General features: G+C 41.6%; 1 protein-coding gene across 10 annotated transcripts in view; it reads right to left on the bottom strand.

Annotated features, from left to right (window-relative positions):
• TTLL5 (tubulin tyrosine ligase like 5) overlaps positions 1 to 14654 on the bottom strand; it is a 273548-nt gene that overhangs the window by 103461 nt on the left and 155433 nt on the right. For 7 of the 10 annotated variants that reach the window (XM_042473064.1, XM_042473053.1, XM_042473080.1 and 4 more), the window contains 3 exons: positions 13619 to 13746; positions 13231 to 13344; positions 11875 to 12261 (listed from right to left, as the gene is read on the bottom strand). In XM_042473064.1, the coding sequence (XP_042328998.1) occupies positions 11875 to 12261; positions 13231 to 13344; positions 13619 to 13746 (629 nt within the window). Of the gene's footprint in view, positions 1 to 6557; positions 7274 to 7385; positions 7529 to 11874; positions 12262 to 13230; positions 13345 to 13618; positions 13747 to 14654 lie in introns of those variants that run through there. The other 3 variants (XM_042473106.1, XM_042473116.1, XR_006104524.1) reach the window with 2 other exon arrangements.

Genomic DNA, 14654 nt, shown 5'->3' with positions numbered 1-14654 from the left:
ACATGCTAGGGGTGATGCCGGTATGGACGCTGCGTCCTCGGCCAACCCCTAGCACGTGACGGGGGCAGCACAAAGGCCCGTTTAAATTGGGCCTATGATGGTGTTGGGCCAGAAACTGGTGGATGAATGTGGAGGTATCCCTTGAGAAATGCCTTGGTGGCTGGATCCTGAAAACAAGAGGGATGTCCTCCACGAAGTAGCATTTCACCAAGGACGGGGACAGGTCCATATAATGTAAGGACAAGAGAAATTCAAGGATGGGTTCAAACCCTAGAGGGGGACAGTCCTGCAGCCATGAGAAAGGCTCTTTCACTTGTAGGTGTAGAACTTCCATGTGGAAGGTTTATGGGCTACAAGAATGATTTGCTGAATTGGAATCATGAAGTCCCTTAGGAAAGAATCTTCCATGCCATCAACCAGAGTGCCTGGAGGTCTGGGTGCTGAAACTGGTCAGTAGGATGGAATAGAGGAGTAGATGGATCATGGATCTTTGAACTAGGTGAAGGAGTTTTTGAGGAAGCCCACAGTCCCGTTTCAGTGATTACGTAACTCTTCTCAGTATGGGCACTGAGGGAACTGCTGCAGTCACCTGAAACACTTGTGAGATGTTTGTCTTCTTGCCTAGAGATGTAAGGAACTTCACATGCACGAAGTGCAAGTTGGTAGCCCTCTTGGAAGAGAAAGTACAGCAGCTGGAGGCCTGGGTAGCTACACTTCAACAAATTAGGAAGCAAGAGGTTTCCTTGACAGAACGGAATGGATGATCTTGGACAGGGACCACACAGGGGAAGTTGCTGGGGAGGAGGAGGTCACTTAATGTACACAGGAGGAAGACAGCTAGAAGAATGTGACACACAGATGTAGGGAAACCAGGGATCATTCTGGGAGCTTGCAGCTACAGAATCAATTTTAAGCTCTTTCCCCTATCAGGGAAATCATCATCATCATCATCATCATCATCATCATCATCATCATCATCATCATCATCATCATCATCATCTCCCACGGATTGAGGCAGGATCACAACATTAAAAGACATTTAGTACAATTTACAATCAATACAACAATAAAATACTAACACTGAATTTACCAAGAATTCGTATTAGTTCTCTAAAAATTACAATTCGTCCATTAGCCAACAATCAGAGTCAAGGAAGAGCAGTCGTCATAACCTTTTTATATGGAATTCAGTGGATAAGCCCCCTGGAAGAGATCCATTTTGAGTGCCTTCTAAAAGCCCTCTAAGATAGTAATGAGACGGATCTCTTCCGGTAGGTCATTCCATAATCTTGGGGCCACGGCAGTGAATGCTTTATGTGAAGTTGTCATTAGCCTGGCATTATAATATTCTAGTAAGAACTTCACAGATGTTCTAAGAGTGCGCGGCGGATTATGTAGGGAGAAGCGCTCCCGCAAGTAGCTCGGGCCCGAGCCATGTAGGGCTTTAAAGGTGATAACTAACACCTTGTATTGCACCCAAAAGCTAATTGGCAGCCAGTGAAGAGATTTCAGTCAAACCTAAATGTTCCGGTGACCAATCTGGCTGCTGCATTTTGAACCAATTGAAGTTTCCGAATTTGGTACAAGGGTAGCCCCAAGTAGATCGCATTGCAGAAATCTAACCGAGAAATTACCAGTGCAAGTACAGTGCGCCCGCGCCATACGCGGCCTTGAGCATACGTGCTCAAGCCGCGGGGCGCGCGCAGGGCGGAAGGGGCGACGCGTCCCATTCAATTGAATGGGCGCGCGCGCCCGTTGCGCCCGCACCGCCGCGCACGAGGCCCATTGTTTCCAATGGGGCTCGAGCATAGGCGGAATTCGCCTTACGCGGAGGGATCCGGAACGGACTGTACTACTGCTTCAAGGACGGACTGTACTACTGCTTCAAGGCCCTTTCGGTCCAGGTAGGGATGCAGTTGGCATATCAACCAAAGCTGATACTAAGCACTATTGGTTGTCGCATCTATTTGGGATGTCAATTGTAAGGACGGATCCAGGAGTACTCCCAAATTGCGAACCTCGTCCTTTAGGGGAAGTGTGACCCTATCCAGGACTGGTAGACAAAATTCCATCCCTGGACAGAATAGGAGAATTTCAGCACAGAATAAGTAAAGAGATAGTACAGGAATACCTCATTAATCTAAATGAATATAAGTCTCCAGGACCAGACAAACTACATCCAAGGATATTAAAAGAACTGGCAAATGTAATATCAGAACCATTGGCAATATTCTTTGAGAACTCCTGGAGAACAGGAGAAGTCCCAGAAGACTGGAGAAGAGCAAACATTGTCCCCAACCCTCAAAAATGGGGGGGGGGGGAGAAGATCCCAACAATTATTGTCCAGTTAGTTTGACATCAATATCAGGAAAGATTCTAGAGCAGATCATTAAACAGAGAGTCTGTGAACATCTAGAAGGCAATTCCATAATCACAAAAAGTCAACATGGGTTTCAGAGAAACAAGTCATGCCAGACAAATTGGATCTCTCTCTCTTTTTTGATAAAATTATCAGCTTGTTAGATGAAGGGAATGCTGTGGATATCGTATATCTTGATTTCAGTAAGGCTTTTGACAAGGTTCCCCATGACATTCTTGCAAACAAGCTTGTAAAATATGGGATAGACAAGGTAACTGTTACATGGATTTGTAATTGGTTGACCAGCCGAACCTAAAGGGTGCTCAACAATGGCTCCTTTTCATCCTACAGAGTAGTGACCAGTGGAGTGCCACAGGGCTATTTCCTGGGCCCAGTGCTATTCAATATCTTTATTAATGACTTGCATGGAAGCAATGGGGGCATAGTTATCAAATTTGCAGATAACCCCAAATTAGGAGGAGTAGCTAACACCCCAGATGACAGGATCAAAATTCAAAATGACCTGAATAGACTAGAAAACTGGGCCAAAGCTAACAAAATGAAATTCTACACGGAGAAATGTAAGTTACTGCATTTAGGGAAGAAAAAGGAAATGCCCAGATATAGGATGGGGGACACCTGGCTGAACGAGACTATGTGAGAAAGGGATCTAGGAGTCCAAGCAGACCACAAACTGAACATGAGTCAGTGTGATGCGGCAGCTAAAAAGGCCAATGCGATTTTAGACTGCATTAATAGAAGTATAGTATCTAGATCAAGGCAAGTAATAGTGCCACTCTAATCTGCTTTGGTCAGGCCTCACCTGGAATATTGTGTCCAGTTCTGGGCACCACAAAGAGGTGATATGATCACCCTGTTTAAATATTTGAAGGGATGTCATATTGAGGGGGGAGCAAGCTTCTTTTCTGCTGCTCCAGAGAACAGGACCTGCAACAATGGATGCAAGCTACAGGAAAAGAGATTCCACCTCAACATTAGGAGGAACTTCCTGACAGTAAGCACTGTTCGACAGTGGAACACACTCCCTCGGAGAGTAGTGGAGTCTCCTTCCTTGGAGATCTTTAAGCAGAAGTTGGATGGTCATCTATCAGGTATGATTTGATTGAGAATTCCTGCATGGTAGGGGTTGGACTGGATGGTCCTTATGGTCTCTTCCAACTCTATGATTGTATATCGAGAGGGCAAACTTTCAGCGTATGCATTCCACCAGTCACCATCAGATTCTTCATCCCCAGAGCACTGTGAGGGAGAACAAGAATGAGAAGGTGATTACTGTTGTGAATGTGGAGGGAAAGGTTTATCCTGTAGAGAAGGGGTTCTCAGGAGGACTTGAGGAGGTTGGATGGCACCATGGTCAGGATCTTCCAACTGAATGGGCCTCTGGAGGGGCAGACCACGATGGGCGGGGGGGGGGGGTTCTTCAAGAGAGTTGGTCCCCCTTAAATTTGAGTGGTGTTGCGTTTGAGGTACAGATGCTGACTGAATAGGCATAGAATAAGTTGGGGATCCCCTGGAATGATAGGAGTGCTCATCCACTATGTGATCATAGGGGATCCCATGGTGACTGAGAAAGTGGACATAGTAGGTGGAGGGTTCCGGTTCATAGTATAACTCCAGTTCAATAAAGCAATGCGAAGAGTAAGTCGGTACTGATTTTATCAATTGATTTATTTCAATATTGCCTGTCCATCTCCACATCTCCTGTGGTGGGACCTATTATGGTGAGTATGAGATGGAGACCCAGAAGTTTCATATTGTCTTGGAGGTGGAGAAGGAATTCTATTTGTAGGATGGCTCTGGGGAGCAGAAGAGTCCACCATTTGGCACCCCTCTAGAGATCCTCTGGTTCAAGACATCGTTTTTCAGCCCTTTGAGCTAGAACACTCCTGGATGAAAGTCTAGGTGGAGCAGACTGTCACCAATGGCGGTCTGGGGAGTTTTACTGCCTGTTCACATAACAGAGCTTTGAGCCTCTATTCCTGGTTCTTCTAAGTCTGAGGGGTAAACACCTTACAGTGGACACAAGTATGTACATTGTACCTTTCCCCAAGACATAACAGGCACAGGGAATGGCCTGTTATACTCCATCAACTAGTTCATTAACTATGTAAAACCCATATGTGTGAATTCACAAATGAACACTTGAAGAAGAAGAAAATATTTCAGGTCAGTTCCAAGACTGATTTTTGTGGTTTATAACAAAACCCAGGTCCATCAGAAGTATCGAGAGACAAATCAGTGTTGAAGTATAGCTGCATTTACGAACAGGAAACCAACAGCTAATCATCCAGGCAAAACCGAAGAGTTCATAAATATTTGGCAACCATGACTAGGTACTTTTTGAAGATCCTTTGGCTCCAACACAAGACCAAATGGTGGCATTTCAAACTGAAATGCTTGATCACCCTGTCTAAACATGAGAAATTTTCAGTGCCATGGGCGGATTGCTGAACAAAAATAAGTGTCATTCAACTAGATTTTTACAAACCAGTCTCTAAGCAAGGGATGAATTGAAGCTAGGATGACTGCTATGTGGATTGTAGCCTCCATGGGAAGGGGTACATCACACCCAACAATTGCATAATTGCTCAATCACACCCAGAGCCTTTTAAATAGCGAGAAGAGTCTTTATTCTAAGTTTAGAGAGTCCTCAAATAATGAAAACATCTAATGCTATGAAAGCAGCTGTAGAAAGAGTTTCATTGGTACATAGGTAAACTTTAGTAACTTTAGTAATATTTGCAGTACATGCAGGATGAGGAGTCCAGGATGGGATTGACTTGAAGGGTTAAGTCCCAAGAAACAAGCAAAAACACAGACAAATAATGAGAAGATATCTGCCAAGACACAAATGGGTGCTTCACATCACCCATCCTCAATCCTCTCTTTACCTTGCCAACTTGTTAATTTTCCCATTTGCAGAGGAGCTCATATCCCAGCTCCATCTAATGCAGTTATCACATGAAGGAAATTGGAAGTGTCATCACGAACGCAATCATGGGTATTCACGTTATTGCGTGAAAGGTTATCACACACATTCGCTGGCATTCCGAAAGCACTCCGGACACAATTCCACAGCAATCCAAAATTAAGTAAATTTTGTGAACTAGCGAATTCACAAATCCTATTCCCAGGCTTCTTCGCATTTCAATGTGGTGTTGTTTGGTATGATATGCATGTCTGATGTGGCCCTGGTATTCCCCCGCATCAGTTCCCATGATGCTTCCGGGGCTCCTAGGTCTTTCCCAGCAGCCGGGAGGGAAAGCAGCTGTTTTTGACAGAAGAAAGAGTAAGTGGGGGGAGGCTCTTCATTAGGTGTCCTGCAAGCTCTTTTTGCCCAAAATGGTGGGCTTGGGGCTTGTCCTGCTCCTGGCCCCTTGTGCTCCTCAGGGACCTTTTTGCCTTCCTTCCTTCCTCCAGGATAAAGGGGCTTCGAAAGAGAGAAAACTTCCTCCCCCTTTTTATTAGCCCCAAAGAGTCCTTCTTCCCTCATTCCTCCTCTTTTGGGGAAGGATGGAGTGGGGGGGGGGGGCCTTCCTCCCCTCAGGGGGGGTTTTGTTTGGGGCTCACAACGAACTCCAACTCCCAGAATTCCATAGCCTTGCGCTACAAAGAGTTAAAGAGGTGCCAAACTGGGTTATTTCTCCAGTGTGGATGTAGCCTTAGTGGCCAGCTCTGGTTCCTGCCCAGCTTCCCCTCCCCTTTCCCCCTCCTCTGACTCATGGCAAGGAGGCAGCGCCACTGCCTTCAATGGGGCTCCCAATGGTCCACGTTAGAACCAGAGAGGACCCAGGCTCCCCACAACCTGGCTGCAGCCAAGCTCTCCCAAATGGGAGGGAATCCGTCTCTTCCCCCCCTCCCACATAGCTGGGGACTTAAAGGCACAGACAGTCTCACATGCACACACACACACACAACCATATGGAGACCCCACCCTACTTTTTGGGTTCTCTTGGCAGATTTATTCAGATGGGGTTTACCATTTCCATTTTCTGAGGAGGCTGAGAGAGTGTGACTTGCACCAAGTCACCCAGTGGCATTTGATCCCTGCCTTCTAGAGTCATAGTCCAATGCTCAAACCAAGTACAAGGTTGCTTTCGACTGGTTTTGAATTGGTGAATGGCCTAAATAACGTGAAATAAGGGGTATTGGATGCACAAATAAAGTGAATTGCCTACATAACATGAAATAAAAGGTAATGAATGAACAAATAACGTGAATTTCCTAAATAATGTGAAATAAGGGGTAATGAATGAACAAGTAATGTGAATTGCGCAATAATATGAAATAAGGGATAATGAATTAAAAAATAACATGAAACCAGGCAAAACCACGGGAACCGGAGGCAACCCCCGCCGTTAGTGTAAAAAGGTCACAATCCAATTCTGCCCTCACTTCACATGTGCAGGGGTGCTAATTCGAATTCTAGACTACGAAGGGTATGTACTCGTATGATAATTTCTTTTGCATTTGCACTACTTTGGCTTTGGGATGGTGCTGTGTTCTTCTGTACATTTGATAACCATTCGCGTAATAGTGTTTTTTTCAAATTGGCCCTACTTTCTTTTCTTTCAAAATTGAGAGACATTCCTCCCGAGTGGTATCATCCACAGTCTCTCTGGCTTACAGATCTCTTGAGTGACTTTCCTACTCAGGCAGCCAAGAAAGATGTCAGCTTAGCTGTTGCACAAGTCTTTGTTCACAGCACTTCATTCCCTTGCAACTCAGGTCTGAAGGAGATGTCTGTACCACTTCTTTCTTACAGCTTCTGCCTTCCAGCTCCTATCCTTCAGAGATTGTCCCTGATCTTTTATTGGCCTCTTTGCCCTGTCCTGCTGCAGAGGCTTTAACTGAAGTCAGCAGCTGGTTCTTCTTTCCTCCTAGGCCAGGCAGCTGGGAACAGACAAAGCAATGCCATTGGTGAGTCCTACTTTTCCACAGTGACCATCCTGAATTTGCATGAAATTAAGTACATATTCCAGGATGGGACAGCACCATAAAATACCTTGAATAGAAGTCCTTCCAAATCCAGGAAAGAGGATTCTACTACATCCATGTAGAAAAGTTTGACGAACTCTTCTTCAAATTCTCAAGATGGGGTAGTTGGTCAAGAGATTCCAGTTGCTGGTAGGGATTCTGTGGCACAGCCTACATGTTTAATAGAAAGAATCGAGGTGTCTGCAGTAGTCTAGGTTTAACAAAGTAAGAAATGGCCCAGGCATTGACCAAAAAGAAGTACTGTGCTACAGGTAAAGAATATGGAGTTAGTCACTGATACAACACATCCAACTTGTGTGAATAACCAATTTTTCATACTTTGAATGGAGATTGTCATCTTAGTTGAGAACAACAAACCAAGAGAAGCTGGTCATAATAATGGATGGTAAAAGTTTGGAACTGATTCTGAGATGAGGCTGATGCCCAGTACCATGGCTAACATCTAGACAATGTTATGGAAAAAGACACACCCAGCTTTTCACTAATATGTGCATTTTCTGTGTGTAACTGAGCTTGCTGTCAATGTTAGAAATGAACAAACTTTGTCCAGTAAAGGGAAGCTCCTCCACTGTAGAGCAAACATCAGGGATCAGACTTGATGATCAAACCCAAGAGTTATCATGGAATGAAACTTCACCTCCATGACTTTGACTTCACAGTCCATCAATTACCTGCCTGTGCTAACCTGGTGCCCAATGAGCTTCAGCTTGAAATATGCACACCATCTTTTTGTTGTTAATTGAGAGTTCATTGATGAATGGTATTACTTTCTTATATAGAAACTGTCTGTATGCTGCCATGCAAACCTGGTCTTTCAAAATCAGGAAAGAGCAGGCTGCTTGTGCCTGATGTCATCCAGTTTATGATCTTCTCTGTTTGAAGGAGAATAATTTGGCTTATCTTTATTTTTCTCTAGAGATGCTTCTACTATAAAGGAATTTGGTACTGGATGCCAATTTGGTATTGAATGCTTTCCAGTGTCCTGAAAACCTAAAGTGTTTCAATATATCTGTATGTGGGTTCAATCACTGATTGGTTTTCCAAGGAGCCTCTAGCAATGTACAATAGTTAAGTCAGTGTTACAGATGATGCATATAGGGGTTTTTTGACCTTCTATAATAGGAGATTTGTAACAAGGGAGTCATGCCTTGCCCTCTCCTAGTAACTGGGGTTACTCAGGTGAGAATTGAGTATTGTGACTCTTATGACTGCTGTGTCTGGCTCTATGTGTTACATTTTGCTTCTGTTTGTTTTATGTTTGTGTGTTGTTTTTTATCTGTACATGTGCACGGATGAATCCCAAGAGAGGGGAGAGGAACTGGGTGCTACTCTTGATATACCGTAATCTCAAGAAGAGAGAAATATAATGCTGGAGGTTAGACAGGCCAGGCAAGGGAAATATGGGATAGATATTTGAAATTTACCCCCACATTTCAGTCCATCCCTCAAAATCCAAGTTGCCCTGTTAGCACACCTTTTCCTCTGCTGGTGCTGCTGCTTAATGCCAGGTCCATCTGCAATAAACCACCAAGAGTTATGGAATGAGACTGTACCTTCATGACCTTGATTTCACAGTCTATCTATAACTTGGTTGTAGGTGAAAGGGCAGACCTGATATATACTGCAGAGACAAGGGTGGATAAGCTTGGTGTTTTCAACATTTCCCAGTTTTACCGACCTGGATACTCAATGCAGCATTAGCCCAGCCAGTCTGATAATCCCAACCACCGCGATAAAGGGAGGATATAAATATTGAAATAAATAACTTGGAGAAGTTTGACAAAGCCTCTTTGACAGGATTCTAATATCTTTCTGCCAGAAAAAGAAACTACTAACTGGATTTCATCCTCCTCAGTTATTTGGCCCGCAGAAGTCTTTTGTGGATTTGGATATTAAAAATTTCTTCATGAAAACCTTTCTCAGACTGAAACATGACTTGGATTTGAAATGATAAATGAAACACTGGAGAGTGCTAGCAGAGGGTGATCTGAATCAATTCAGGATTAAACAAGGCAATTGATGGTGGGCACCAAACAGTACCACTGTTCTTTAAAGACCTGAATATACTGGATGTCTTTATAGCTTCCTATAGAGCGAAGGCTTGCCGATGTTTGTTTTGTGAAACTCTGACAGTGTGTATGCTTGCCAGCAATATGAGTTTCATACTGGACAGGAGGCACTAAAAATGTCTAAGAGTGAATGAGATCTTGCCCTCACACTAAATGCATTTCTTGACGAATGAGCATGAGACCATAAGAGGAAAAATGAGGAATCTCACCAGATAAAGGACAATACAATAAAAAACAGAAAAGAGAAATCAAAAAGTATGATGAAGAGAAAAACACTCAGAACAAGTACTTGTGGAGACTCCTAATCTAGTGGCTGTGGTGGCAACAGCAGATGAAAAGGAACTGAGGGAAACACAGTAATGTCCATGAGTGGCAGAAGCTTCTGCCAAAATGTTTTGCTCAGTTCTGGAAGGTTTCAAAACAACTCTGTGCAGATAAGAATCTATATGGATGAATAACAGAAGCTGTGAAGAGTTAGTGTAAATCTACTTTTTATTTGCTTTTTATCCAAAGCAAGTTTCATACAGAACTCTTTTTCTAAAGGCCAACTTGCAGAGAAATAATAGGGAAAATTAAACTCACAGAGAAGTAACAATTCAGAAAGTCACAAAGATGAGCAAACTGATGAGACATGTTTTTTAAAGTTAAATTTGTATTTAACCAAGGTAATTGAACAGCAATGAAATATAAAATAAAATACAATACAACAATCATAATTATGAAATTAAATGATACCTGCATCCCTGAGTTATACAAGTACAGTTCAGATAAACAGAATCTAAGAATAAATTTAACATACTAAAAAAATAAAGTCGAATCATTTGAGGAAAATAATCTGACTGCTAACTGTCAGCAATGAAGAAAAATATACTGTTTAAAGGTATCTTCTGTCAAGAGATTCTGAAGATGTAAAAGATAGAGAATTGACATACTACAGAACCAGGCACCCACTCAGCTCAGCTTTATTAGTCAGAAGTGCTACATTCTGTGCAATAAATTTGTGTCATCTGGACAGACTTCACTGATATTGTTCAAACTGAGCATGTACTTTACTCAGGAAAGCCTACTATAATTAAATCTTGTTTAGAAAAGCCCAACATCCTCTTCATTATTTCAATGGGCTATTTGCTATTCTATCATGATCTCCTCCTTTTCCAACAGAGGAAAGGGCAAAGCTGTCAGCCGTAAGAAAGCTAAGACTCTCTGAATGTTCCTGGATTCCAACTCCTGTCAACCCCAGGAAGTATAGCCAATAGTCAGGAATGGAACTCCTTGTAACTAACCATCATCGGGCCGGCTAAAGGTTCTTGAAATAACACCTCTTGTAGAGAAAATGTGGAATTAAAAATGAATAATGCTCTTGCATTATTTTCATTTAGGAAAGTCTGAAACCAACAATATGAATGATAGCAAAACTTGAAAAGGAAAAAGAAGCAATACTCCACATAAGAAGGACCATAACTCAACAGCAGAAAACATGACTTCTACAGTCTCAGGTTCAACTCTTAGCATCCTCAGAAGAGTCTAGGAAAAACATCTATCAGAGATCCTGGAGTGCTACAAGTACAGTCAGACTGACTTGGCAACATGGAGCCCTTCAAAGTTTTCAGACTACAACTTCTATCATGTCTGACCATTGGCTATATTGGCTATGACAGAGGGGAGAAATCCAAATTTTCTGAAAGTTACCACATCAGGGCAGGCTGGTATAGAGAATAAGAGTGCTAGACAGAGCAATGATTTGACTCTGTGTGCGGCAACTTCCTATTCAACTTCCAGCTGCTAATGGTCCAACTGAAAAGCTGACATACATGAAAGAGGTAAGATTCCTTTATTAGATTTATATTCTGTCGTTGTCCCAAAATTGGGACTGAAGTCAGCCTAACAGAATCATCCATACTCCAGAAGACCCTATTCTCTTGACTCCCCCTTCATATGTACTGCTAGTGAAAAAAGTTTTGTTGCTGCTGAGAACTGTATGCACACTGCCTGATCATTTCAACAGGATGGTCATTCACACAACAAATGAAGAGTTACTCTTAAAAATGCCATTAATCTTAATCAACCATTCATACTTTCGTTTGGCTTAAGAAGATTCACATGGGTAAACTCTAATCATTACTTTCTGTACTACTGAGGACAATATGCCAACAAGAGCAAGGTTGGAGAGGCAAAATGATTCTATTCTGCATTTCTGAAAATTGCCAAAAATAAATTCTCACACTGTTATTATTAATTTAGCAGAAGTAGAGGCCGATTTCAGAAGCTGATTTGTTATGCTTTCTGAAATATCTTGTTGAAAAACAAGTAAGAATGCCCTCACCAAGCTTGGACAGCCACACTCTGAGTCTTGGCAATTACTCTGAATTTTGCTAGACAGTAAAAGTATTAGTGCCAGTTAAACAGCCAAATATGCCACTACCTTACCTGCTTTTGCTGAGGATGGCCGGGTCAGTCTTTGGCTGTAGATCTGCATAGCATTCTGAAAGGAGGAGAAGGGACTGACAGTAAAACTGCCAGACTGACAACGGTGTAATCCTGCATTGTTGGAGGACAGTTGGGGTACATTTTTTGTTGTGCTAGACCAGGTGTCATTTGCTGCATTTTGGAAAGAGGGGGAAGGAGTCAGTCTAGAATCAGATGGAAGAGAGAGGGCTGAGAGATGATCAGGCACCTGTGCATTATCAGAGGCAGCAGTATGAGAGGACAACTGGGAACTGATGCTTTGTGAGAGGATGGCATCAGGAACAGAGGAAGCAGCACTAAGAAGGCTGTGTTGTGGTGCATTCTCATCTTCTGGTGAGGAAGGAACCCCTATTTAAAAAAACCAAAGACATATGCAAGCTAATTGGGGCTTTTAATCTTTTTAAACGACCACAAACACAACATACACAATAATAATGGAGTAGCCTTTTACAAGCTTGTTTAGAGAAATAAATATTGTAAACAAAGGACATAGGTGTACAAGAAACACAGTGTAGCACAATAGTTTTTTACAAGATATATTCACCATTTTTTCTGACATTCAAAAGAGGTTTTTCTAAAGGACCTGATTTTCATTAAAAATTACTTTCTCACTGGATTCTGCCTGCTAGTGTATGTATGTGTGTGTATATCTATCTATATCTATATCCATATCTATATAGATATAGATATAATTACATTCACTAATTTTGCTATATTGAAGATTTTTTTACTGTTCTGCTATTTATAGCGCTGTTCTTAAAAGCTTCTATTTAATATTAATTAAGATGGTTGTCAACTGTTGATTTGTGCAGGTTAACATTTATTATTTCCAAAGCATTATACACACTTAAATATGTACATATAATTTCTTTAATTGCCTATACTGTACACTATAATTTTGGAAGTTCCATTAAAACGATAACATAAACATAAATCTCAATCCACTGATAACTAATACATTCTAAATAAACTGATAGAGTTGTAACCACTGAACAACATTTCTAGTCTCTTATACGATAGTGTAGTGATTAGAGTGTTAGAAGCTCTGCAAGACAGACAAAATACTCTTTCCAGCGCAACCAAGAAAGTGTACAACCTAGAATTTATTAACTGGAAATTAAAAAAATATATCTTTCAGTATTATTCATTCGATTGATCCATTGATTTATTATACCATTCAAAATTATAGTAATTGAAAAACAGAAAAGAATCTTTCTGTAAGTAATTCTATGCTCTAAGTTTTAATTTGTGAATCAAAGCTTTGTTTGTACACATGATTTTCTGCTACAGCTACACACACTCAATTGTTTTACTCACTGGATTGTCTGGTTTCCTTTGGTTGATCACCTCTCAGCTCCTCTGCCACACTTTCCTTAACCACTGGAATTTGGGACTGCTGTTTTTCAGTTTCTTCCATCTTTTCTGGGTGATCTGAAAAGAAAATTGGAACTAAATTGTCTCAACTGCTACCTTGCTGTTTACTGTGCTACCTATCACTGCTTTCTAATACTGCAATCATTTGTTGTTCAGAGTATCTTACAACAAAAATCCATCACAGCAATGGAAGTGGTTATCAATCCAAACTATTTTGGTATTTCTACATATCTAGTAGGGAAACATAATTAAATATTTCACCTTAGTGTCTAACAGTTCTATGTGAGGTTATTGGAGACAACAACTAGTAGAAGAAGGCATGCATACTCACCCTCTTTGGCTCTGTTTTCCAACTGACTGTTACTATGTTTTGTAGTTCCAGGGTTCGTTCCAAGGAAGACACTTGCTGATTTATTTTTATGTGTGTAAAAAGTCAGCACCTCTTCCAGATCACTTTCGCTAGGACCAGAAGAGAATAAAAAATAGTACATGGCAAGTGTTTGCAGTTCTGTGACACAATTTCAACTGATGCTCAGAGATTTTCGTTGGGAAGCATCCAGTGAAAGAAAGGGAAAAAATACAAGGAGAGAAACTAAAAAGAAATTGAAAACAAATTAGTACTTTTTAAACTAAAGTCTCACGGACTTGAAATCCGCGTTCTTGCTTATACACGGAGGGGCGAATTCTGTTAACTCCAATGAGGCACGCCCATGTGGCACACACACCCCGCGCGCTCACACCCCATTCAAGCCTATGGAGCTTGAGTACATGTGAGTCTCCGTTTTTGCGGGTAGGTCTGGAACGGATCCCCCACAAAAACGGAGGGTCAACAGTACTTAAATCCATATCAGCTTTAAGATTTTGGCCATTCAAAGTTTTAGACCAAAGACTGAGATTACCTGAATGTTTCTTGTTCTCTCTCCTCATCACTGCACAGAAAACATAGGGAGTGGCTTAACAATAAGCAAAAGTTGACTATAGAAGGTCAGCATTTTTACAAGTGTCACAGAAATACTGAATAAGTCTGTTGACAGAATTATTTTTAAACATTCCAATCTAAGCTGCAGTGACTGCTGGGATCAATGCCCATCACTCAACTACTACCACTCTGGAGTTACACTTTCTCTTTTTTTCATGTAACTCTTGTCATTCGGTGGAAAAACATGAAAAGAGAAAGAGGGAATCAGTAAGAAGGTAGTCTTCATGTCAACAACACATTATACCCACTTGTATTTGTCTCTGCAAGATCGCCATTATGAACATTTGGTATCATTTGCTAGGGTCAAGTATAGAACCAAAGAAATACACAAAGTAAAGCTCTTTCAAGGCCAAAGAAGCAAATAAAGTCTTGCCTAGCATGCATAAGG

This window comes from Sceloporus undulatus, chromosome 1, assembly GCF_019175285.1.
Source record: "Sceloporus undulatus isolate JIND9_A2432 ecotype Alabama chromosome 1, SceUnd_v1.1, whole genome shotgun sequence".
Lineage (NCBI taxonomy): Eukaryota > Metazoa > Chordata > Lepidosauria > Squamata > Phrynosomatidae > Sceloporus > Sceloporus undulatus.
Note: the sequence above shows the minus strand (reverse complement) of the source record. Positions and strands in the feature narration are given on the sequence as shown.